The sequence below is a fragment of the Mastigoproctus giganteus genome, chromosome 7, assembly GCF_048544385.1.
Source record: "Mastigoproctus giganteus isolate SK-2022 chromosome 7, ASM4854438v1, whole genome shotgun sequence".
Classification (NCBI taxonomy): Eukaryota; Metazoa; Arthropoda; class Arachnida; order Uropygi; family Thelyphonidae; genus Mastigoproctus; species Mastigoproctus giganteus.
Window position 1 is genome coordinate 113,354,215 of NC_143581.1, and position 24,226 is coordinate 113,378,440.

The 24,226-nt window shown below is 39.1% G+C and overlaps 1 protein-coding gene across 2 annotated transcripts in view; it reads right to left on the reverse strand.

The window, feature by feature from the left end:
• LOC150083157 (WD repeat domain phosphoinositide-interacting protein 2-like) overlaps positions 1–24,226 on the reverse strand; it is a 387,374-nt gene that overhangs the window by 54,622 nt on the left and 308,526 nt on the right. For both annotated transcript variants that reach the window (XM_090377860.1, XM_090377861.1), the window contains exon 10: positions 16,324–16,436. In XM_090377860.1, coding sequence (XP_090233986.1) covers positions 16,324–16,436 — 113 coding nt within the window. The remainder of the gene's footprint in view (positions 1–16,323; positions 16,437–24,226) is intronic.

Here is a 24,226-nt window from a genome sequence, read left to right on the forward strand (position 1 = left end):
TGGTATTTGTGCATATGTCCGTTCTGATATTCCATGTCAGAGACTTGGCAATTTGGAATCTCCTCTGTTTGATCTTCTCTGGCTTAAAATCTCTCTACCTCATTGTGTCGAATTCATCTGTTGTCTCTACCGTTCTCCCAACTCCACTAATCACTTGGAGCTCTTTGACTTCTTCTCTTTGCAACTTGACTTTCTCCAGTCCAACTTTCCTAACAGTGAAGTAATTTTCCTTGGTGATTTTAATGTTCACAACTCCAGCTGGCTTCCGTTTTCTAGTCACCGACCCAGCAGGTCGAGATGCTGAGGCTTTTGCAATTACTAATGACCTAGCACAGATTGTTCATTTACCTACAAGAATACTGGACAATCCTAATCATACAGCCAATACGCTTGATCTTTTTCTCACAAACAACCCTTCTAAGTACATGGTCGAAGTGAGAGGTCCTTTAGGCACTTCAGATCACAACTTGGTGATTGTCTCTTCTCCAATGGAACCTTTATCTCATGGCTATTCCCAACCACGTGTTGTTTGGCATTACAAGAATGCAAAATGGGATGACCTGCGAGACTTCTTTTCTTCTTTTCCTTGGTCGGATTACTGTTTCAAAACTTCTGATGTCAACGTTTGCTCAGATCGTGTCAGTGAAATTATTCTTGCAGGAATGGAATCCCTTATCCCACACTTCACTTTAAAATTTCGTCCGTTATCTAAACCTTGGTTTTCCAATAAATGTGCTAAGGCTGTCCAAGAGAAGAATGTTGCATATTGTAACTGGCTTGTTTCTAATTCTTCAGTTTCATTTTCTGCCTACACCAAAGCTCTGCAACAGTTGTAAAGCAGCTATTAATCAGTCCAAACTAGAGTTTGGACTGATTAATAGCTGATGTTCCTAATGGTAGCCGGGCATTCTGGTCTCTTGCCAAAGCTATTGGCCGCAACTTTTGCCCATCTTTGCTCCCATCTCTGTCCAAACCAGATGGTTCTGTTGCCACTTCAGCCAAGGATACAGCTGACCTGCTAGCATCCCATTTTTCTTCCAGCTCATGTATTAATGATCTTGGCAAAACACCTCCTACCATTCCCAACACGCTCCCATTCAATGCCTCCTGTGGTCTTCCTTCAAAAGGATATCAGAAGGATTTTGATGAATCTTTATGCTAAGAAAGCTCCAGGTCCTGATGGTATTTCTCCACTTGTTCTCAAAACCTGTGCTCCTGAACTTACTCCTATTCTTTGCCGCCTTTTTTCACTTTCTTATTCCAAAGGTGTTTTTCCTTCTGCTTGGAAATTTGCTCATATCCAGCCAGTTCCTAAAAAGGGTGACAAATCCCTCCCATCCAATTATCGTCCCATTGCAATTACTTCTACTCTTTCTAATGTAATGGAGAAATCAATTAACCGCCAACTCTTAAACTACATAGAAACCTTCCATCTGATCAATGATCGCCAGTATGGATTCCGCCAGTTTCGATCCACTGGTGATATTCTGTCTTATATTACCCATTTATGGACTAATTCAATGGAAAAGTTTGGTGAAACGTTTGCAGTTGCTCTTGACATCTCAAAGGCTTTTGATCATATTTGGCATAAAGGTCTGCTAAACAAGCTTCTATCTTATGGTTTGCCAACTGTTTTTAGTAATTGGTTATCCAGTTTTCTCTCTGATCGCTCACTGAGGGTGATGGTAGATGGCTCTCTGTCTTCTAACTTCTCCACTAATGCCGGTGTCCCCCAAGGTTCAGTTCTTTCCCCCACTCTTTTCCTCTTGTATATCAATGACCTTCTTCCCTTGACTGGAAATCCTATCCATAGTTTTGCCGATGATAGCACATTGCATTCAACTTTCCATTTTGAAAAACCTTGTCCTGCCTCAATCAGCTTCAACTTCTCGAAAATCTGCTACCAATTCCTTAAATGCCGATCTTCAGGTAATTCTCCAGTGGGGCAAAGACAACTTAGTTGATTTCAACCCTTCTAAAACTCAGTCTTGTCTTATATCTCGCAAAAAGGATTCTTCTGCTCCTATGCTTATCTTTAGTGACACTCCGATTTCTAGGCAAAATGATATATCTCTTTTGGGGATTACCCTGACTTCTAATTGCTCTTGGCACAAGCACTTTACAAATATTGCTTCTTCTGCATCTAAAAAACTTGGTTTTCTCTTTTGCTCTCGGCGTTACTTTTCTTCCAAACAGCTGCTCACTCTGTATAAATCGCAAATCCGCCCTGCCATGGAATATTGTTCCCACATCTGGGGTGGTGCCCCCAAAACCTCTCTCAGACTTCTTGATTCCATTCAGAAGAGGGGCAGTTAGGTTAATTAATGATTCATCTCTAACAGAGTCTCTCCACTCGCTTTCTCATAGACGCACTGTTTCTGCTGCATGCCTCTTCTACAGATACTTCCATGGGCACTGTTCTTCTGAATTGGCTTCTATAATTCCTACCCTCTCTTTCAAAACAATCCAAACACGTGCCACCACTAGCCAACATCCATTTACTGTCCAACTTCAAACACACAGAACCAACTTTTCATCTTCCTCATTTATTCATTCAACTGCCGTTTTCTGGAACAACCTTCCTTCATACGTATGTCCTGAAAATTACAATCTACAGAAGTTCAAGTCCAATGTCAACAAATATCTTCTTTCGTCTTCTTAACCTCAAACCCAAGCACGGTACTAAGTACTATAGGTTCTAATACCTCTCGTGTTTGAGGTTCACGTAAAAAAAAAAAAAAAAAAAAAAGAACAGAAGAAAATACTCAAGCATTTAAAGCCACATCATATGGCTTTGTACAGAAACAGCCCTACATAATCCTTCAGATACAGAACATTTGTGTTTATAAACAGAATAAAATCAAGTAGACTACACTGAGCAGTCTGAAGAACATCCAGTTTATATACAGAACACATCCTCTCAAGAACTTCAATGAGAACTGTTGTCAGTAACTGCAACTACAAGTACAGAAACTTCTGGAGAAAATGACAATGAAGTGACAGGACTTACAACCAAAGAATTAACACAAGGCACTGGAGGAACATGCCACGAGATGGTTATACCAAAAGAAGTAGTTCAAGCTCATTACCGTCTTAAAGACTTGGAAAACAAAGCAAATGATCCCAGTGAAAACCCTAGCATTGCAGACACAAAAATACCAACTGTTCATGCTACTAGTGATTTCAGAGACAATGACGTAGTTTATAGACCCCACTGAATAATGAGTAAATATCATTCTGGATTGAGATAGGTCCATCGGAATGTTAGCACTGGGATGGACCTTTTACCAATTCGAAGCGAACATACAAAAACCAAGCCCGGTTCTGCTCAAAGAATTTATTCCATTCCACCAAAGTAAATGAAGAAACCTACCCTCGAGAATGGCTAGTGTATTCTCCCACAAAAGGAAAAGTCTTCTGTTTTGTGTGCAAACTTTTTTATAACCAAACCACCTCAACTACAGCTTTAGCTTCTACTGGATTCGATGATTGGCATCATGCTTATCTTGTTCAAACCCACGGAAACTCTAAAAATCATATGAACAAGCAAGTGTGGTCAAATGCTCAAATCAAAACTCGAAGAGCAAATCAAAGCAGAGCAGGATTACTGGAGGCACATAGTTCATCGAGTTATTGTAATATCTTTATTGCAATCAGCGAAAATAAGTAAATTTTACATGGATGCCTGATGCAATGCCCATAAAAGCAAAAATGTTAGGGGTTTAACATAGAAAGGAACTAAAACTCTAAAAACAAAAAAATAAGTTGTAAACACATGAAAACAGTTTGTTTTTTTTTTCACAATATCAACAAACCGATCAAGGAAAAACAGTGAGAGTCACTTGGTTGAAGACGAGAGCTGCTCCCTGATGATCCGTCTTCTGTAGGCTTTGTCCTCGATGAATTTCTTGTAGTAAGCATCCATATCTTGGACTTTTTGGAGCATCTCCATTGACAGGAATCTGTTGCCCTTCCTGAGCCTCCACGCCATGGACTGTAAAGAAGGGAGGGCCCTTAAGGTTTTGGGTTCTCCAAGTACAAATCTGTCAAAAACTTGGCATATTGATTTCACCTGCTATCATTTTAATGGTGATGAGTAAGCGGAGGGTGAAGATATGTTCTGAAACTTTTCTGTAGTGTAGATGTTTGGAAACTGTACACCTACATTTCTGAAGTATGTGTGAGGGGTGAAAGCTTGTGCTTGAGAGCACCCACCGAAGAAGCCAGTACTCATCAGATGAGGTGGTTTTTAGCATGGTTTTTGCTGCGATACCCAGATTTCAGATCTGTAGGTAATGACTGGCTGAAGAAACCGGTAAATATATTGAAGGGTGAATTGAGACTCTGTGACATGAAGGAGGTGTTGCTTGGCAAGCCATCTGAATCAGCAGACCTTGTTGTGAATATCTGCGGCATGGTATTTAAAGCTGAGCTTAGGTTCAAAGATGACCTCGAAATCTAAGTACATAACAAGACTTTTTAGGCTGTTGATGGTGTCAGAAGCAGTCTCAGGTTGGTGGGTTCCATGCATCCAATAGAGGAGCTTCAAATCATCTGCATAGCTGAGAAAATCCATTTCCTGGTGCAGGAATGGGTGGATAGCAGTAAAGAGGAGCCCAGAAAGAACTCCACCCTGGGGAACGTCTACAGACTTTCCTAGTAAAGGATTTTTTATTCACCGTCAGGTAAAGAACCCTAGTTGTAAGAAGTGACTTTAAGAATTCAAGAATATTTCCTTGAATCTGGTGTCCCTCCTCACATAGCTGAAGGAGGGGCTGGACATCAATGCAATCGAAGGCAGACTGGATATCTAGATACACAATTGCCATCTCCTCCCTATCTTGTAGAGCCTCCAGAATGGTGTTAGTGGTTGCCAGCAGGTTGGTGATGATGGACCTGCGTTTCAGTGCATAATGGATAAATTGTGAATTACATGGGAGAACCTGTTTGGTTAAAATAGGAAGAAGGCACTTCTCCATAACTTTGAGGATGCATGATGCTTTCATAATTGGCCTGAACTGTGATACTCAGGTTGCTGAGTATCACAGTTCAGGTTTCTGTGTTTTTGGAATTGCCTGAACTATATATTGGTTCCAGGCTGTTGGGATACTTTGAGTTGTGAGAATTCCATTTAGGATTCCTAGAAGCGCATCTATGATGAAAACACTTACGCTCTTAAGGATAAATTGTGGGATCCCATCAAATCCAGCACATGATGTTGGTGGGATACTATTGATGGTCTGGATGAGCTCTCCTTTTGTAATGATGATGGATGCGAGGGTATCTCGCTGACAACTGTTGTGAGGGTTCTTACGGTCTGCCGCAGACTTGGACTTAAATCTTGTAATGTAGTCAAGCCGTTCAATCGAATTAATTTGTTGAGGGAAATCATGCCTCAAATGGTGTCTTCCCTTCCTTGAGTGTTTTATTAATATAAGCTTTGATGCTTTAGATTTACTTCTGTTAAACTGAGCATGGGTTCTTGAATATACTATCCTGTCTATCGGGTCTGATGTGGCTTTCCATTTTGCAAGAAGCCTTTGCTTATTCTGAAATTCAAGGCTGAGCTGTTGGTTCCACCATGCTTTCCTCCAGTGAGAAATTGACACGACTTTTGACACTGCAGATCGAGCAATGGAATTCAGCCAGCAGGTAAGAAAGTGCAGCCCGAGCTGTGGATGACATTGGTTTAGGGCATCCCAAGGAAAGATGGATGCTGCAAAGCAGCATTTCTGTGGATCAAGGAGTGAAGGTTCACAGTATCACAGTTTTCTTAACTGGTATCTGATGTTGCCATGGTGTCTTGGATGCAATTGGAGACAGAGGGCTACTGGTAAGTGGTCTGACATGAAGGCTGTTTCAGGCTAGCTGTTTAAGGTGAGGATGTCTATTGCAAAGATTAGGTCTAACAGGTTAGTGCCTCTAGTAGGGACAAAGTTCTGGAGGGTCAGTCCTACTGCTATCAGATTAGAAGATAACAATCTGCAAAGACTGCATTGGTCTCAGCAGCTAATATTGAAGTCTCCACACACAAGTAAAGTTGCTTTGGGGTGACACTGATTAATGATCAATGTCACCCCAATGATTATTGCAGTGATTTCCCTTTTGGCAGAACGTGGCTTGGCATTTAGGGGAGATGTGAAACATTTGAAGCCAAACAATTGTAACTTTCTTGGATTGCTTGAATTAATTGCCAAATTTGATCCCTTCCTGTGTGTTCACATAAATCAATATGGAGGTAAAGGTTCTGGTCAGCCATCGTACTTATCCCAAACCGTATGTGAAGAGGTTATCCAGATGATGGCTAATAAAGTTCAAGAACCAATACTGAGCAACATCAAACAATCAGGTTATTTTAGTTTATCAGTTGATTCAACCCCTAATGTTTCTCGTGTTGATCAACTTACTATCATTGTTAGATATGTTTCTCCTAGTGGTGCATTACCAGTTGAACACTTTCTGATTTTTTTTTAACTGAAAGATCACACCGGTGAAAGTATGGCTGAGCTGATACTGAACTACTTCAGTGAACTTGAGATAGATTTCAGTAAATGTAGAGGACAATCATATGACAATGCAGCCAATATGGCTGGAAAGTATAATGGCATTCAACAAAAAATTCTGGAAAGGAACAAGTTTGCAAAGTTTATTCCATGCGCTTTACATTCCCTAAATCTAGTTGGATGAACCACAGCTGACTCATTGCCTGGATGCAGTAAATTTTTTTGGCACAATAAATGAGCTTTATTGTTTTTTCTCAGCTTCTGCAAAAAGATGGGCAGTGCTAAAAAATTTCTTGCCTCTTGAGTCAAAAGTTCCTAAACATTTATCAGACACAAGATGTCTAATAAATTTAGCTCACGCCGACTATTGCAGCTATTAGCGAAAGTTATGCTAACATTATTGAAGCCCTCAGTCATATTTACTGTAATGAAACTGAAAAAGGAGATACTAGACGACAGGCTGAAAATCTTCTGCAGAAAATGGAAGAATTTGAATTTATTTTCATGCTTCACATTTGGTAGATCAATTTCAAAAAGTTAACAAGGCACTCCAAAGTTTGCAAATTTCATTGAGCACATGTGCAAATATTTACAGCTCACTATTGCAGTTCATATCAAATACCTGGGCTAATTTTCATGAAATTGAACAGCAGGCAAAATTTTTCTCTACAGGATGTAGAGTACAAAACTGTCAAAAGAAGGCAGAGAGTACGAAAAAAACAAAACAATGATGGAACAGCACCCAAAGCCTTAGACAAACTTTTTCCGTGAGACAAGTTTAGGGTAAACTCATTTATTCCTGTCATGGATGCCCTTGAAGACAACCTAGAAAGAAGTGCAACAATAGGAGTGTAGCTGGCAATTTTTCATTTTTAATGAACCTGCAAGCAACCAGGTAAAAAAATATATTCACAATGGTGTCAAGATTTTGATGCAAGAGTAGCCAAAGGATGTTGACCTTAGTCTAGTCCAGTGGTTTTCAACCGGGCTGCCGCAACAACATTCTTGGGATGCCGTATAATTTGTGTTTAAGTTACTTAAATTTATTATTTTTTTATTTTTTTTTTTGAAATTTGTATATTTATTTCATTATAAAAAGGGTACAATATAAAGGGTATGGTACAATGTCTTTTTAATACCGTATCTTTTTAATTTTGTGGCGATTTATAATTGATCTTTATTTAGTACCTCTATATAAAGAATAAAATTATTATATAGGTATATATTAAAAGGTCGAAAACCATTGTGTTAGGTATTTCTTTTGGCCTAGGCATGCTGTGAAAAAATTACTGGGACAGTAAGGGTGCCGTGAACCGAGAAAGTTTGGGAACCTCTGGTCTAGTCGATGAACTCCTGCACTTCCACCTGTATGTGAAACAAGCTCACCCTGAAAAATAAAATTTCAGCCACCAAGATATGTATCAAATAATATTCCAGGAGATTTGGACAACTTTTCCAAATGTAGATTTGGAAAAGTTTGGAAAAGTTTCAATTTTCAGATTGTTCCTGTGTTTAATGGTTACTAACTGTATTGGCAAAAGATCATTTTCTAGACTAAAAAGGATAAAGAATGATCTACAGTCAACAATGTCCCAAGATCGGTTGTCTGATCTTAGCATTCTCTGCATAGAAAATGCTAAACTGCGACTTCATCATCATCATCTTCAGCCATTTTCAATCCACTGCAGGATGAAGGCCTCTCCAGCAACTTTCCAGTTCCTTCTGTTTTGAGCACTGGCCATCCATTTACTACCCACAAACTCATGAATTTCATCTATCCATCTCCACCTTTGTCTTCCAGGTTTTCTTCTAGCTCCTCTTGGATACCATTCTGTTATTTTCTTAGTCCATCTGTCATCATGTCTTCGAGGTATGTGTCCTGCCCAAGACCATTTTAGTTCTTTAGTTTTGATAAGAATGTCCTTTACTTGAGTTTGCTGCCTAATCCATGTGTTTCTCTTTTCTCTTCTTATCTAACAGTCTGATTCCCAATATAATTCGTTCCATTCTTCGCTGTGTAGTTCTCAGCTTCTCTTCCATTCTTTTGGTGAGTGCCCAAGTTTCACTTCCATAAGTCATGCTGGGGAGTATACATTGATTCATTATTTTATGTTTCAGACAAACTGGGATATTGCTCTTCAGTATGTGACTATATGTCCTGAATGTTATCCTTCCAAAATTTATTCTTCTCTTCACTTCTAGCCATTTATCATTATTACAGCTAATAACTTGTCCCAGATAAGTATGACTCCACCTTTTCAATTACTGCTCCTTCAATCATTATTTCCCTTTCTGTGGTATACTTGTTCATCATTACTTTTGTTTTAGCCATATTCATCTTTAGTCCAAAATCCTTACTAACTGTGCATAACTGATTAAGATTTTCCTCTAATTCTTTGGGATCGTGGCTTATGACCACAATGTCATCTGCAAATCGTAAATCGTATAGATACTCTCCGTTCACATTGACTCCTTTCTGCAACCAGTCTAATCTTCTGAAAGCTTCCTCAAGGGCAGCAGTAAACAGCTTTGGAGATATTGTGTCTCCTTGTCGAACTCCTTTCTCGATTTTAAATTTCCTACTGTCTTTGTCTAGTCTAATAAAGGAGGTATTTTCTTCAAAATCATAATATATGGGGTATCTATGCCTTGTCTTTCCAGTGCCCTAAACATTGCCTTATGCTGTATGGAGTCAAATGCCTTTTCATAATCCACAAATGCCAGGCATAATGGTGTTTTATATTCAGTTGCTTTCTCCATTAGCTGTGATATTACGTGAAGGTGATCCATAGTTGAGAATCCTGTCCTAAAGCCAGCTTGCTCTTTCGGTTGATTCTCATCAAGTATTCTTTCTAATCTGTTAGTAATGACCCTTGTGAACAACTTGTAGATGTGGGATAACAAGCTAACTGGTCTATAATTTCCAATTTCTGATTTATCTCCTTTCTTATGCAGCAAAACAATGATTGCATTATTTCACTGCTTAGGCATCACACCTTTTCTAATTATATAATATCGGTGTAAATACACCATAGTTAACCCATATATTTGAGCTACGGTTGTAGCGTAGAAGGCATCGTTTTAAATGTATCTCATAATGTGGTTGCCTTCACAACAAGAGAGCTACTATTGAATTACTTCAAATAAATAACGCTTCTCTAGTAGAGAAGACTACTGTTATTTATTTTCAGCGTACCACCACCCAGACGATCGTTTCGAAGCTTTTTGGCTCCGTCATCAGTGGGCGGGTAGGTAATACAATATGCCATCTCAGTTGCGAAGTTATATCCACATTATGAGAGATGCCAGAAGGGTGTGGTGGTAATGTATTTGGAAAATTAAATGCACTAGGCATAATCCTTATGGGTTTTGATAATTAACTATATAATATCGGTGTAAATACACCATAGTTAACCCATATATTTGAGCTACGGTTGTAGCGTAGAAGGCATCGTTTTAAATGTATCTCATAATGTGGTTGCCTTCACAACAAGATAGCTACTATTGAATTACTTCAAATAAATAACGCTTCTCTAGTAGAGAAGACTACTGTTATTTATTTTCAGCGTACCACCACCCAGACGATCGTTTCGAAGCTTTTTGGCTCCGTCATCAGTGGGCGGGTAGGTAATACAATATGCCATCTCAGTTGCGAAGTTATATCCACATTATGAGAGATGCCAGAAGGGTGTGGTGGTAATGTATTTGGAAAATTAAATGCACTAGGCATAATCCTTATGGGTTTTGATAATTAACTATATAATATCGGTGTAAATACACCATAGTTAACCCATATATTTGAGCTACGGTTGTAGCGTAGAAGGCAATTTCAAGGTGAGTACCGCTTTTTAAGCTTTCGCTATTCTTTTCTAGTCTATTAACACGGTACTTGAAGATTTCTAAAAATTTCGTATGATTTTAATGATATAATTCATAAGTTTGCATCCAAAAAATCTTGAAAGAAACTGTTTTGACTTTGTATATAGTGTAATTATACTGATTCCTCTATGAATATTCTGTGTGAATGTCTTCATTGATTCCATACTTTTGTAAACTTATTAAAGGTTATAATTTTATAAACTATCTTTTTATCAATGCTAAAATTTCAGCAATGTTCTACTTTCATTGAGTAGATAAAGAATAGGACGAGATTTTGTTTCTCATGATCAGATGCTATTAATTTTGGGCATTCCAAGGTCTCCTAAGCCCAGGGCCTCCAGTTGCTTTAATCTGGCACTGGCAACAAGATTGGGGAGAGGAACAAAGGGGTGCACTTACAAAGAAAGGCTTAAGTTCTGCAAGTTGCAGCATCTGGAGATTAGGCACCTGCGAGGTGATCTGATCGAAGTGTATAAAGCCTTGAATGGTTTGAGCAGGCTCAAAGCTGATGGGATACTTCTGCTTGCTCAGATTAAGAACCTGAGGGGGCATAGATTCAAATTAAGGAAAGACAGTTGTAGAATAGATTATTATTATTATTATTATTAACTATATGGTGCAAGGAATCCTGAGGCTTATGCTGCACCACCCAAAAATTTCTGAGTTACCCTGAGAGAGAGAGAGAGAGAGAGAGAGAGAGAGAGAGAGAGAGAGAGAGAGAGAGAGAGAGAGAGAGAGAAAAAAGGTAGAAGGGAATCACCAAGAAAAAGAAGAATGATGACATCAAGCTCAGGACCCTCGGTGTGCCAAGCCCACACTCACCAGATGTGAGCCCCTGGGGTTAATGGTGGAAGTTTGTCTTTAGCCCGCAGGTAGTTGATTGCTGAAGACTTCCATCTGTTGTTGTGGAAGTTGATAGCTTAAATAAATTTAAGGCTGAACTAGACAAACATTTGAAGTGACTGGGTGGGTGAAATGGGAAGTTTTTTTTTTTTTTTTTGGCTGATGCTGTATAAGCTTGCTTTCTTGCATCATATGCCTCAATTAATGCTAATATGGCAGGCCTTGGCTCTAAGTTTCTTGTAGTTTATAAGATTGGTGATGGTGGTAGGATGTTTCTGGAATAGATTCCATGCATGCTTTTTTTTTTCCTTTTTTGATATTCTTACAGTCCTCATTCCATCAATGATTTATGGTTCCACAGGCTCTTGACTGTGATTGTGGGGCGGCTGTAGACACAGCTGCTAGAATCTGTTTTGTAATATGGTTGGCAACTGTACCAATTGGGTGACATTTGAGAATCTGATTGTCAAAGTATACATGAGAAGGGTACTTAGCCCAATCTACCTTGGAAATTTTTCATTTTATTCCATTACGGAGTGCAATGTTTGAATTTTACAGATTAACAGGTAGTGGTCACTGTTGAGCAGATCATCCAGAGCTGTCCACTAGGAAAGAGGATTGGAGAGCAGATAGAGAGATTTTGGGTCGAGAAAAATGAATATGACTTCAGAAATTCTTTATTAGCTCTAGTTTTTGAGATACAGTACTATTGCTATTGTCTCAGTATATAGTAATTTCAGTAGTAGTCGGAGTGAAAAGTAATATTAAAACAATCTCATATTTACATTTTCTGATTACAACATAAATCACAGTTGTTTTTAATTAAAATGTAAAAAAACAAGAACACGAGAAAACTGCACAGGAGCCGAAAATAAATAACAAATTTTCTGTTTATACTCAGGGATGACCAAACGGTCAGAGGAGTTCACAAGATAGACAGAATACAAGAAACGACACCGTATTTAGCAGTCATGGGCTTGAACCCCCGTTACTCAAGGCATGTGTACTTAGGCACCCATGAACATGACCACTCAGCTACGGTGGCCATATTTCTCAAAAGTACTTTCTAAAAATGTGGCCTATTCATGACAGTTCCTTCTTTTCACTTGTCGCTTGTATTCCATTTCCGGGGCATCTTACTGTCCAACGGTAGTCAGCAAGCATAGAAGCATTCCACCTACCCTGATATCTTCTTTCCATTGCTGAAATGTCTTGGTGTAATCACTCACTGTGCTCATCACTCACTGCACCAGAGTTGTCAGTGAAGAAGCCCAGATGAGAGTCGAGACAGTGGATTTTCAGTGACACGTTGCAGCCTAATTGATACTTTTTTAGAAGGTTGTTTCACAGTCTCAACATAGTTTCCAGCTCTTCAGTTTCCCAGGAAATCATGCACAACACTTTTAAAGGCTTTCCGAGCTGCATTCTCATTACCCTGTAGGACTCATTCAAAGTTTTAATCTTTTAAAAGTTCACAAATTTGCAGACCAAGAAAGATTCCTTCCTTAACCTTAGCATCACTCAACAGCGGAAATTGTCCTCTCAGGTTTACCCCAACTTGAGAAAGCTTCTCCATCCTGGTTTCCCCTTAACAAAGTTCTTCATGAGTCCCAGTTTGTTGTGTAAAGGGAGTAGAAGAATTTTGCTTCGATCAACCAGAGGATTGTGCTGAACAATTTTTTCCCTGGGACGCAGATTTTCCTTTAGAGGCCAGACTTTTCCAGAGACTTTTCTCTGGAAAAGTCTGGCCACTCACACAGGAAATGGCAGTACTTCATATATATCCCAACTGCATACCCAGCAGTATTGCAATGACCTTCAGGTCCCCAAGATCTCCCATTGGTGGTCTTTGTACTTCATTGCTTCCAGAATTAATTTCATATTCTCACATGTCTCTTTCATTTGGGCAGAGTGGACAAGAGGAATTGAAGGCAGAGCATTGCCATTGTGGAGCAAAACAGCTTTGACGAGTCTATGAATGGCCTCCAGTCCTGTGGGTTGTGCTCCACATTCAAAGCTGTCATCAAACCATTGACATTACAGCAGGCAACAAGGTTGTTTTCACTTTTGTTGTTGTTTGTTTGTTTGTTTGTTATTTGGTTTTTAGGAGCATTAGCAACTAAGGCCATATTGCTCTGGGATATGCGGTGGTCATTCCCTGACCTTTCCGCATCCTCCGTATTTGGTGGTGATGGGCTCGAACCCCGGTCTAATCAAGAAGTGTGTGCTACGCACTGCTGCTCCTTCCCACCTGGCTACGGAGGCGCCATTTTCACTTTTAAAATATGGAGTCAAAGCACTCTACCTGCTCCTGTACATGGACACCTTGACATTTGGTTGCAGAAGAATCCACTGTTGGAGCCTTGATCCCAGAAGCTCTGCTCTTCTCTTTCGATAGATCTAGGTCTTGAATTAGATCACTTAGTTCACCTTGAGTGATTCTGAGTGACTCATGAGGCGACTCAGGTTCTGGCACAGAATCAGGATCCTGTGATGTTGAAGGCCCAGGTTGAACATCATTCCTCACACTGTCCCCATCTTCATCAGACTCCAAAGTATACTATTCTGGAGGGTGAGGTACAGGCAGACCATCCCCATGTACCACTGGTCGGATAGCTGATGGGATGTTGTGGTATTCCACAGTCCACTTCCTTTTTTTTGTCATGCCATGCTAAAGAGGAGGCACCATGCAGAAATAACAGTCATTTGCATGATTTGAAGGCTCCCTCCAAATCATTGGGATGGCAAAGGGCATTGAACATCCTTTGTTATTCAACCATACACGGAGATTTATTTCCATGTATGGTTGAATTTTATTTATTTCAGCACATGTGTTGCAACAAATATGAGGTGCCCAGGGCTCATCTTTATCCCCTACATTACAGCAAAAATAATGGTAGTAGGCTGTCTTCACAAGTGGAATCAATTGACGTTTCTAAGAGGAAAATGTCACATCACCACACACACACAACAAAAATTGTCAACACTGTTAACACATTTACACGGGAGCATGACTCTTTACGTAATTTTTGTCCATAAAACTGGAAAAAAAAAAAAAAAGAAATGACCATTACTCATAACATCACTTGCAAGGTAAATGATGCACAGAAATACAAGAAAAAAACATGGAGTATCGGTTCCTGTTTCAGTGTTACTCTAGACTCCAAAATTCCCAGTATTCACCAATATTCCGCTAAATCGTAAGAAGGGCTATATCGTGGAACCAAGAGTTTTAAATATTATATTTGTTTTTCTCATGCTGAAATTAAGAAGAATTGACAAATTTTGAAAAAAGATTGTCTATTGTGGATTTATTACCTATTATAAGTATATCATCTGCGTACCACATGTATAATTTTATTTCTGAAGGGAAAGGGTGTAAAATTTTGTTTTCTACTATCCCACATCCATTACATAAGGGTCTGATCTGGTTTGTCCTTCTCTTCTTTGCATTTGTATATGTGAAGAATTCCTTATCCCCCCTTTGCCCCTTTTGCCAGCGATTTCTCATAATCTGCCTTTGCCAGCCTAACCTTTTCTGTGGCACTATTACAGATCACTTTGTAGCTGTTGTAGGCTTCAGTACTTTTTATTGCTCTATAACTTTTCCATGCTGTCTTTTTCTGCTCAAGTAATCTGGCAACTTCATTATTCATCCAACTTGGAATCCTCCTCATGGAGTATTTTTTTAATGGTATATAAGCATTCAAGGCTTCTGTGATTAATGTTTTAAAGGTATACCATAATTCAATTGTATTCGCTCTCTATGGATATCTACCCAGTTAATAGAGGCCATGTAGCACCTTAAGGCATCGTAATTTCCTTTCCTGAAATTATAACCCATTCCTTTGCCTTTAACTACTGCTACCTCTCTCTCTCTTCCACCGTAGAACTCCGTGATCACTTCCTGCTACTGGTTCCTGTATTGTCAGCCCTATTATGTAATTCAGTTCATGGGTGATGATGAGGTCTAGAGTATTCTTTCCCTGACATGTTGATACAAATAGCAATCATCTATCTGATTTAAAAATTTTGTCCCCCGTGTGGAGTTTCCCTCCCATTTGCTCCAATCAATTAGACGCAAATTAAAATCACCCATAATAAGACATTTGTGCTTATTTGCCCATTCCATTTGGATGTAGAGGCTCTCATCGTAATCTTCACAATCATCTGGCCTGTAGATTCCAACTAGTTCACACTATACAGATTCTATACTAATATGCAAAATGTCTGAATTGGGGAAAACTTTCATCGTGCTCAGCCTACTTTTGATAAGAAGCATGACCCCCACCACCCCTTCTATCTTCCCTATCCTTCCTAAATACATTTCCTTAGGTTTAACATCTTCAGACTTAAAAAAACCTCAATGTCCGAGCTCTACAGTGCACCTTCACTCATGGTAGGGTCAATTAAAGAATGACCTCTATGGAGTAGAGACTTTACCATGTTGTTTTGTTCTATTCTTGGCCACATTTGTACACTTACCATAGCCAAATATATAAACTTGGTAAAACAAAAAGAAAAAAAAAAAAAGAAGAAGAATTAAACAAATTATCGTCGGGGGTAGGGGTGGAGGATTAACATATGATTGGTAAAGATGGAAAAATAATACCTGGATATAACTGAGTGATTGGAATTAACAGTAATTATACACTGGAATATCCAAATCACTGTAAAATCAAAACACTGCAAATGTGAGAGCAACATATTAGCATAGACTTCCTCACTATATGCCATATACAGAAAACATAAAATAAAAAAAAATATGAAAACTACTCTCATAACTAGTTAGTATGCCTTTTAGTTAATGTTTATTTTAAGTAAAATTTTAAAAACATTTATTTTATTTACACTGATTTATTTAAATAATTTTTACAATTTCTTTTAAAATAATTTTATTAACTTTATTTGGAAAGGAATTATGATGACCAAATATTAATTTTCTCTAAATGTACATAGCTATAATATAAATAGATATATATACACATATATAATAATACAATTAGGAAAAAATTTGAACATATGAAAAATACTATATAAATACACAAAATAACAAAACAGTAAGATATAAAAAAAATTAGATTAGCTTTTATGTTACCTGAATAGCCAGGTTGTTTGCTTTGCATAATACTCTCTGAATGTTCACTTTGATCACTATAAGCATATACACTGCTTTGAGAAGTTTTCTCGGGTTCTTCAGATACATCCGTTCTGTCAATGTTTAAAGTCATTTGAATAATTTCCACTGAAGATGCACATTGGTTGTGCTTTTATTTCAATTCTATATTAGTATAATAAAATGTTGCTGCTGCAAAAAAAGCATTTTGCATCAGGAATAAACAAATTATAAACTTTTTGCCATTGACAAACTATATAAATATGAACTTTAATAAAAGTGTACAAATAAAATATATACATATAACACAATTAAAATACAACTTAAAATGAATATTAAAATTATAAAAGCAATTAAACAAAGGATAATTAAGAGGGAAAAATATAATTTATTTAAATTATCAGAGAATATGAAGCAAAAGTGATAAAATAATATAATACATATTAGTATTAATAGGGGTAAATATGCCAGAAAGCAAGCTTATACAGTTTCAGCCAAAAAACAAAAAAAAAAAAAAAAACACCTTCCTACAAAACAGTCCATCTTCTTTAATAATATGTCTAATTCTTTCTTAAATTTATGCTAAGTACCCAATCCACAAAACACCAGATGGAACTGTGTTCCAACAATCAACTACCAGCAGGTTGAAAGCAAATTTAGCATTAGCAAATGCACATGATGCAAGAAACCAAACCCTCAAGGCTTTATACACCTCAATCAGATCACCTTGCAGGTGCCTAGTCTCCAGACACTGTAATTTGCAAAACTTAAGCCTTTCTTCATAAGAGCAACCCTTTGTTCCATTCATTAAGCTTGTTGCCCCTCTCTGTACTCCTTCCAACAGCTCTACATCCTTCTTAAAATGAAGCCTCCAGACCTGTATACAGTACTCAAGGTGTGGTCTGACCATTGCCTTATACAAGGAGATAATCACCTCCTTATCCCAGCTAGAAATATTCCTGTATGTCATTGACAAGATACCATGAGCTACTCTTGCAGACCATCTGTACTGCTCAGAAAACATCATATGTGCCAGCACAATTACCCCCAGGTCCTTTTCATTCTCTACCACTGTCAGTGTGGTACCACAGAGTTGAAATGTTACTCTGGGATTACTGCTTCCCATGTCTGCCAGGGGCAAAGGTTGATGACGTTGTAGAGCAGATATCTTTTAAGGGCACAAAAGGTGATATAGTTGTACACGTTGGCACTAATGATATTAAGAGTAGGAGACCAGCAGAATTACTTAACAAGTACAGGTCACTGTTGAAAAAAAGCCATGAAGTAGGGTTGAATTTGAAAGTGTCTGCAATTCTGCCCAGACACGATAGGAGGGAGTATATTTTGCGAGCTTTGTCGATCAATTCGGCCCTGGAAAGATTGTGCAAGGCTCAAGGGGTAGAATTTTTTTCAGCCTGGAATGTACTTGTTAACAGGAGAGATTGCTTCTACAGGGATGGGATACACTTAAATAGAAAGGGTGCAAGAATATTTGCTGATGCTATCGAGGCAGTGTTAGGTGGGTCGGAAAACTGCTAGCTTGGGGGGAGACAAAGACCAATAGATTGACAGTAGCCACTGGCAGAGGTGAAACAGATTCTTGCACTGCTTCTATTAGAATGAGCAGAAGCCTGAAAAACAAGATGCATGGTATTTCAGAGACTGCTGGGAGCCATTGCGGTACAAGTAAACACATGGGTTGTGTTAGGGTAGCTAAGAATAAAAACAGGTGCATGTATACTTGCGTGTACACCAATGCTAGGAGTTTAGTAAATAAATTTGATGAATTTGAGGTATTGCTCAAAACATCAAAGGCAGATATTGTTGGGATATCAGAGACGTGGTGTCACACAGATATAAGGAATGCAGAACTGGAATTTGGGGATTACAATGTGTATAGAAAGGATAGACAGGACAGGAGGGGAGGAGGGGTTATGCTATTAGTTAAAAAACACATAAAATCCAAGGAAGTGAAGCCAGTCGACACTGATGGACAGAGCAGTGTCGAGTCAGTTTGGTGTGACATGAGCATAGGGAAATCAAAATTGAGAGTAGGAGTGTGCTATAGGCCTAATGACTCTGATGAGTATAATAAGATACTGTACAGGGAAATAGAATGGGCCAGTAAATCAGAGAGTCTTATAATGGGGGATTTTAATTTCCCAGATATTGACTGGAATTTGGGGGTTGGTCACTCACACACTAGCAAGGCTTTTGTGGATTTATTGGATGATTGTTTTCTACACCAGCATGTTCGGGAGGCAACTAAAGGGAGTAATACTCTTGATCTGATTATCAGTAGTGATTCTTCATGCATTAGGAATCTGCAGATAAATGAACCACTGGGTGGCAGTGATCACAGTGTGCTGAAGTGGGATTTACTCAAGGAGGTAACTACTATCAGAGGTAAAGGGAAGGGTTTTTGCTTTCGTAAAGGCAACTATGATGGTCTGAGACAGTATTTAAATTCTATACAGTGGGACCAACTGATGATGTTACCAACAGCAAATTCAAAATGGGAAGCATTCAAGGAACTAATCTTGGAAGCTACCAGGCTTTACATACCAACCAAGAAATATTGTTCAAGGTTCAGGCCTAAATGGTTGTCAGATGAACTAATGAGACATATGGCAGAGAAAAAAAAATGCATGGGATACATACAAATTAATCAGTGACATGGAAGCCTATGATAGATATAAGTTGGTCTGTAACCATGTCACAAAGGAGATTAGGCAGGCAAAGGCAGATTATGAGAAACCCTTGGCAAAGGACGCAAAGAAAAACAGAAAAGAGTTCTTTACCTATTTAAACTCAAGAAGGAAAGGGATGAATCAGATTGGTCCGCTGGATGTTGATGGTTCAACAGTTGAGGATCCAGCTCAGGTGGCTAACAATCTAAACGAGTATTTTGCATCTACATTCACAAATGAGGAGTTATTCAGGAAGGGGAATGTCGTAGGTGAAGTAAACATTGGCAGTGAGCTAGATTATTTTCTAATAACTGAGAGGAAAGTGGAGGAGAAATTGTTGAGGATAAACATAAAAAAGGCACCCGGGGTGGATGGGATCTATCCAGTTATATTAAAGGAGGCAGCAAAGGAAGTAAGCAAACCCCTAGCCATAATTATGAGAGCTTCTTTGGACTCAGGGGAGGTACCCATGGACTGGAGATGTGCAAATGTAACCCCAATTCACAAAGGAGGATCAAAGGCTGACATAAGTAATTATAGACCTGTTAGTTTAACTTCGGTTCCAGGAAAATTAATGGAGGCACTGGTTAAAGAAGCACTGCAGGATCATCTGAACAAGAATTCAGTTATAGCTCAGACACAGCATGGTTTTGTTAAGGGCAGGTCTTGTCTGACCAATTTGATTGGATACTATGATGTAGTCACAAAAGAACTGGATGCAGGGAATAACTTTGATATTATATATTTGGATCTTAGAAAGGCTTTTGATACTGTTGCGCATGGAAGACTGCTGCACAAATTGGAGAAGTGTGGCATTGGAGGCAAATTGCTGCTATGGATAAAGGGATGGTTGAGTGGCAGAAGACAGAGTAGTAATCAATGGACACTGCTCAACGTGGACTAATGTTATTAGTGGAGTTCCTCAGGGTTCAGTGTTGGGTCCATTGTTGTCTGACCAATTTGATTGGATACTATGATGTAGTCACAAAAGAACTGGATGCAGGGAATAACTTTGATATTATATATTTGGATCTTAGAAAGGCTTTTGATACTGTTGCGCATGGAAGACTGCTGCACAAATTGGAGAAGTGTGGCATTGGAGGCAAATTGCTGCTATGGATAAAGGGATGGTTGAGTGGCAGAAGACAGAGTAGTAATCAATGGACACTGCTCAACGTGGACTAATGTTATTAGTGGAGTTCCTCAGGGTTCAGTGTTGGGTCCATTGTTGTTTTCTGTATTTATAAATGATATTGATGATGGTGTATCAGGCTTAATGTCCAAGTTTGCAGACGATACCAAGGTTGGCAGGGTTGTTAAGGACACTACTGATACTATGGTGCTGCAACAGGATCTGGAAAGGTTGAGCAGATGGGCTGAGAGGTGGCAAATGAAGTTTAACATTGACAAATGTAAAGTACTACATATGGGAAACAGTAACCCCAGATCAACGTATCAACTCTGTGGTACTACGCTGACAGTGGTAGAGAATGAAAAGGACCTGGGGGTAATTGTGCAGGCAGATATGAAGTTCTCTGAGCAGTGCAGACGAGCTGCAAGAGTAGCTCATGGTGTCTTGTCAATGATATACAGGAATTTTTCTAGCAGGGACAGGGATGTGATTATTCCCTTGTATAAGGCATTGGTCAGGCCACACCTTGAGTACTGCATACAGGTCTGGAGGCCTCATTTCAAGAAGGATGTAGAGCTGCTGGAACGAGTACAGAGAAGGGCAACAAGATTAGTGAATGGAAGAAAGGGTTGCTCTTACGAAGAAAGGCTTAAGTTTTGCAAATTACAGAGGCTGGAGACTAGGCATCGGCGAGGTGATCTGATAGAGGTGTATAAGGCTTTGAATGGCTTGAGCATGCTCAATGCCGATGGGATTCTTCCTCTTGCTCAGAATAATCACCTGAGAGGGCATAAATTCAAATTGAGGAAGGACGGATGTCGGATAGATGCGCGGAAATTTTCCTTAAGCCAGCGGGCAGTTGGTTTGTGGAATAGACTCCCATCGCTTGTTGTTGAAGTTGATAGCCTAAACAAATTTAAGGCTCAGCTGGACAGGTATTTCGAACGAACGGAGGGGTGAAATGGGAGTAGTGGTTTTTTTTTTTTTTTTTTTTTGTTGGGCTGATGCTGAATAAGTTTGCTTTCTTGCATCATATGCCTCTACTAAAGCTAATGCTAATGAGTACAAATGTAAAGTAGTACTTTACATTTGTCAATGTTAAACTTCATTTGCCACCTCTCAGCCCATCTGCTCAACTTTTCTAGATCCTGTTGCAGCAGCATACTGTCAATAGTGTCCTTAACAACCCTGTAAACTTTCATATTGTCTGCAAAATTGCACATTAAGCCTGATATACCATCATCAATATCATTTATAAATACAGAAAACAACAATGGATCCAACACTGAACCCTGAGGGACTCCACTAATAACATTAGTCCATAAAGAGCAGTATCCATTGATTACCACTCTGTCTTCTCCCTCTAAACCATCCCATTATCCATAGCAGCAACTTGCCTCCAAGCCACACTGCTCCAATTTGTGCAGCAGTCTTCCATGTGCAACAATATCAAAGGCTTTTCTAAGATTGAAATATATGATATCAAAGTTATTCTTTGCATCCAATTCCTTTGTGACTACATCATAGTATCCAATGAAATCAGTCACACAAGACTTCCCCTTAACAAACCCATGCTGTGTCCGTTTCTTCACATCAACCCTATAACTCCTTCCCCAATTTGTAGATCAATTCGGCAGGGTTAGAATTTTTCTCAGCCTGGTCTGTGCTTGTTAACACATGAGAGACTGCTTCTACAGGGATGGGATACACTTAAATAGAAACGGTGCAAAAATATTTGCTGATGCTATCGAGGCAGTGTTAGGTGGGTTGGAAAACTGCTAGCTTGGGGGGGGATACAGTGACTAATAGATTAACAGTAGCTGCTGGCAGAGGTGAAAGTGATTCTTGCACTGCTTCTATTGGAATGAGCAGCAGCCAGGAAAATAAGATGCAGTGGATTTCAGAGACTGCTGGGAATCATTGCGGTACAAGGAAACACATGGGTTGTGTTAGGGTAGCTAAGAATAGGAAATGGTGCATGTATACTTGCATGTACACCAATGCTAGGAGTTTGGTAAATAAATTTGATGAATTTGAGGCGTTGGTCAAAACATCAAAGGCAGATATTGTTGGGATATCACATCTCCCCAAATTCCATTCTGCATTTCTTATATTTGTGTGGTGTCACACAAATATAAGGAATGCAGAATGGAATTTGGGGGGTACAATGTGTACAGGAAAGGAGGAGGGATTATGCTATTAGTTAAGAAACACATAAAACCAAGGAAGTGCAGCCAGTCGACATTGTTGAACAGTGCAGTTTGGCGTGATATAAGACTGGGAAATGAAAATTGAGAGTAGGAGCCTGTTATAGGCCTAATTACTCTGATCAGTATAACAAAAAACTGTACAGGGAAATAGAGTGGGCCAGTAAATCAGAGAGTCTTATAATGGGGGATCTTAAGTTCCCAGATATTGACTGGAATTTGTGGGTTGGTCACTCACACACTAGCAAGACTTTTCTGGATTTATTGGATGATTGTTTTCTACATCAGCATTTCCGGGAGGCAACTAGAGGGAGTAATACTATTGATCTGATTATCAGTAGTGATTCTTCATGCATTAAGAATCTGCAGATAGAGGGACCACTAGGTGGCTTCAGTTCATCACAGTGTGATGAACTGAATCATCACAGTTCATCACAGTGTGATGAAGTGGGATTTACTCAAAGAGATAACTACCATCAAGGGTAAAGGGAAGGGTTTTTGCTTTTGTACAGGTGACTACGGAGGTCTGAGACAGGATTTAAATTCTGTATGGTGGGATGAACCGATGGTGTTACCAACAGCAAATTCAAAATGGAACGTATTCAAAGAATTAATCTTGGAAGCTACTAGGCTTTACATACCAACTAAGAAATATTGTTCAAGGTTTAGGCCTAAATGGATGTCAGATGAACTAATGAGACATATGGCAGTGAAGAAAAATGCATGGGATACATATAAATTAATGGGTGACATGGATGCCTATGATAGATATATGCTGGTCTCTAACCAAGTCACAAAGGAGGTTAGGAAGACAAAGGCAGATTATGAGAAATCTTTGGCAAAGGATGCAAAGAAAAAGAGCAAAGAGTTCTTTAAGTATGTAAACTCTAGAAGGAAGGGGATGAATCAGATTGGGGGATGAATCCTCCTCAGGGCTAACAAACTAAATGAGTATTTATAGACCTGTTAGTTTAACTTCTGTTCCAGGGAAATTAATGGAGGCACTGGTTAAAGAAGCACTGAAGGAAAGGATCATTTAGACAAGACTTCAGTTATAGCTTGGACTCAACATGGATTTGTTAAGGGGAAGTCTTGTCTGACAAATTTAATTGGATACTATCATGTGGTCACAAAGCAACTGGATGCAGGGAATAACTTTGATATCATATATTTGGATCTTAGAAAGGCTTTTGATACTGTTGCACATGGAAGAATGCTGCACAAATTGGAGCAGTACGGCATTGGAGGCAAATTGCTCCGATGGATAAAGGGATGGTTGAGTAGGAGAAGACAGAGAGTGGTAATTAATGGACACTGCTCTTCATGGATTAATGTTATTACCTCAGGGTTCAGCGTTGGGTCCATTGTTGTTTTCTGTATTTATAAATGATACTGATGATGGTTTATCAGGCTTAATGTCCAAGTTTGCAGACAATACGAAGGTTGACAGAGTTTTTAATGACACTAATGAGAGTATGCTGCTACAGGATCTAGAAAAGTTGAGCCGATGGGCTGACAGGTGGCAAATGAAGTTTAACATTGACAAATATAAAGTACTATATATGGGAAGCAGTAACTCCCAGAGTAACATATCAACTCTGTATACTGCACTGACAGTGGTACAGAATGAAAAGGACCTAGGGGTAATTGTGTAGGTATATATGACATTTTCTGAGCAGTGCAGATGGTCTGCAAGAGTAGCTCGTCGTGTCTTGTCAATGATAAACAGGAATTTTTCTAGCATGGATAAGGAGGTGATTATCTCCTTGTTCAAGGAGATGGTCAGGCCACACCTTGAGTACCGTATACAGGTCTGGAGGCCTCATTTTAAGAAGGATGTAGAGCTGTTGGAATGA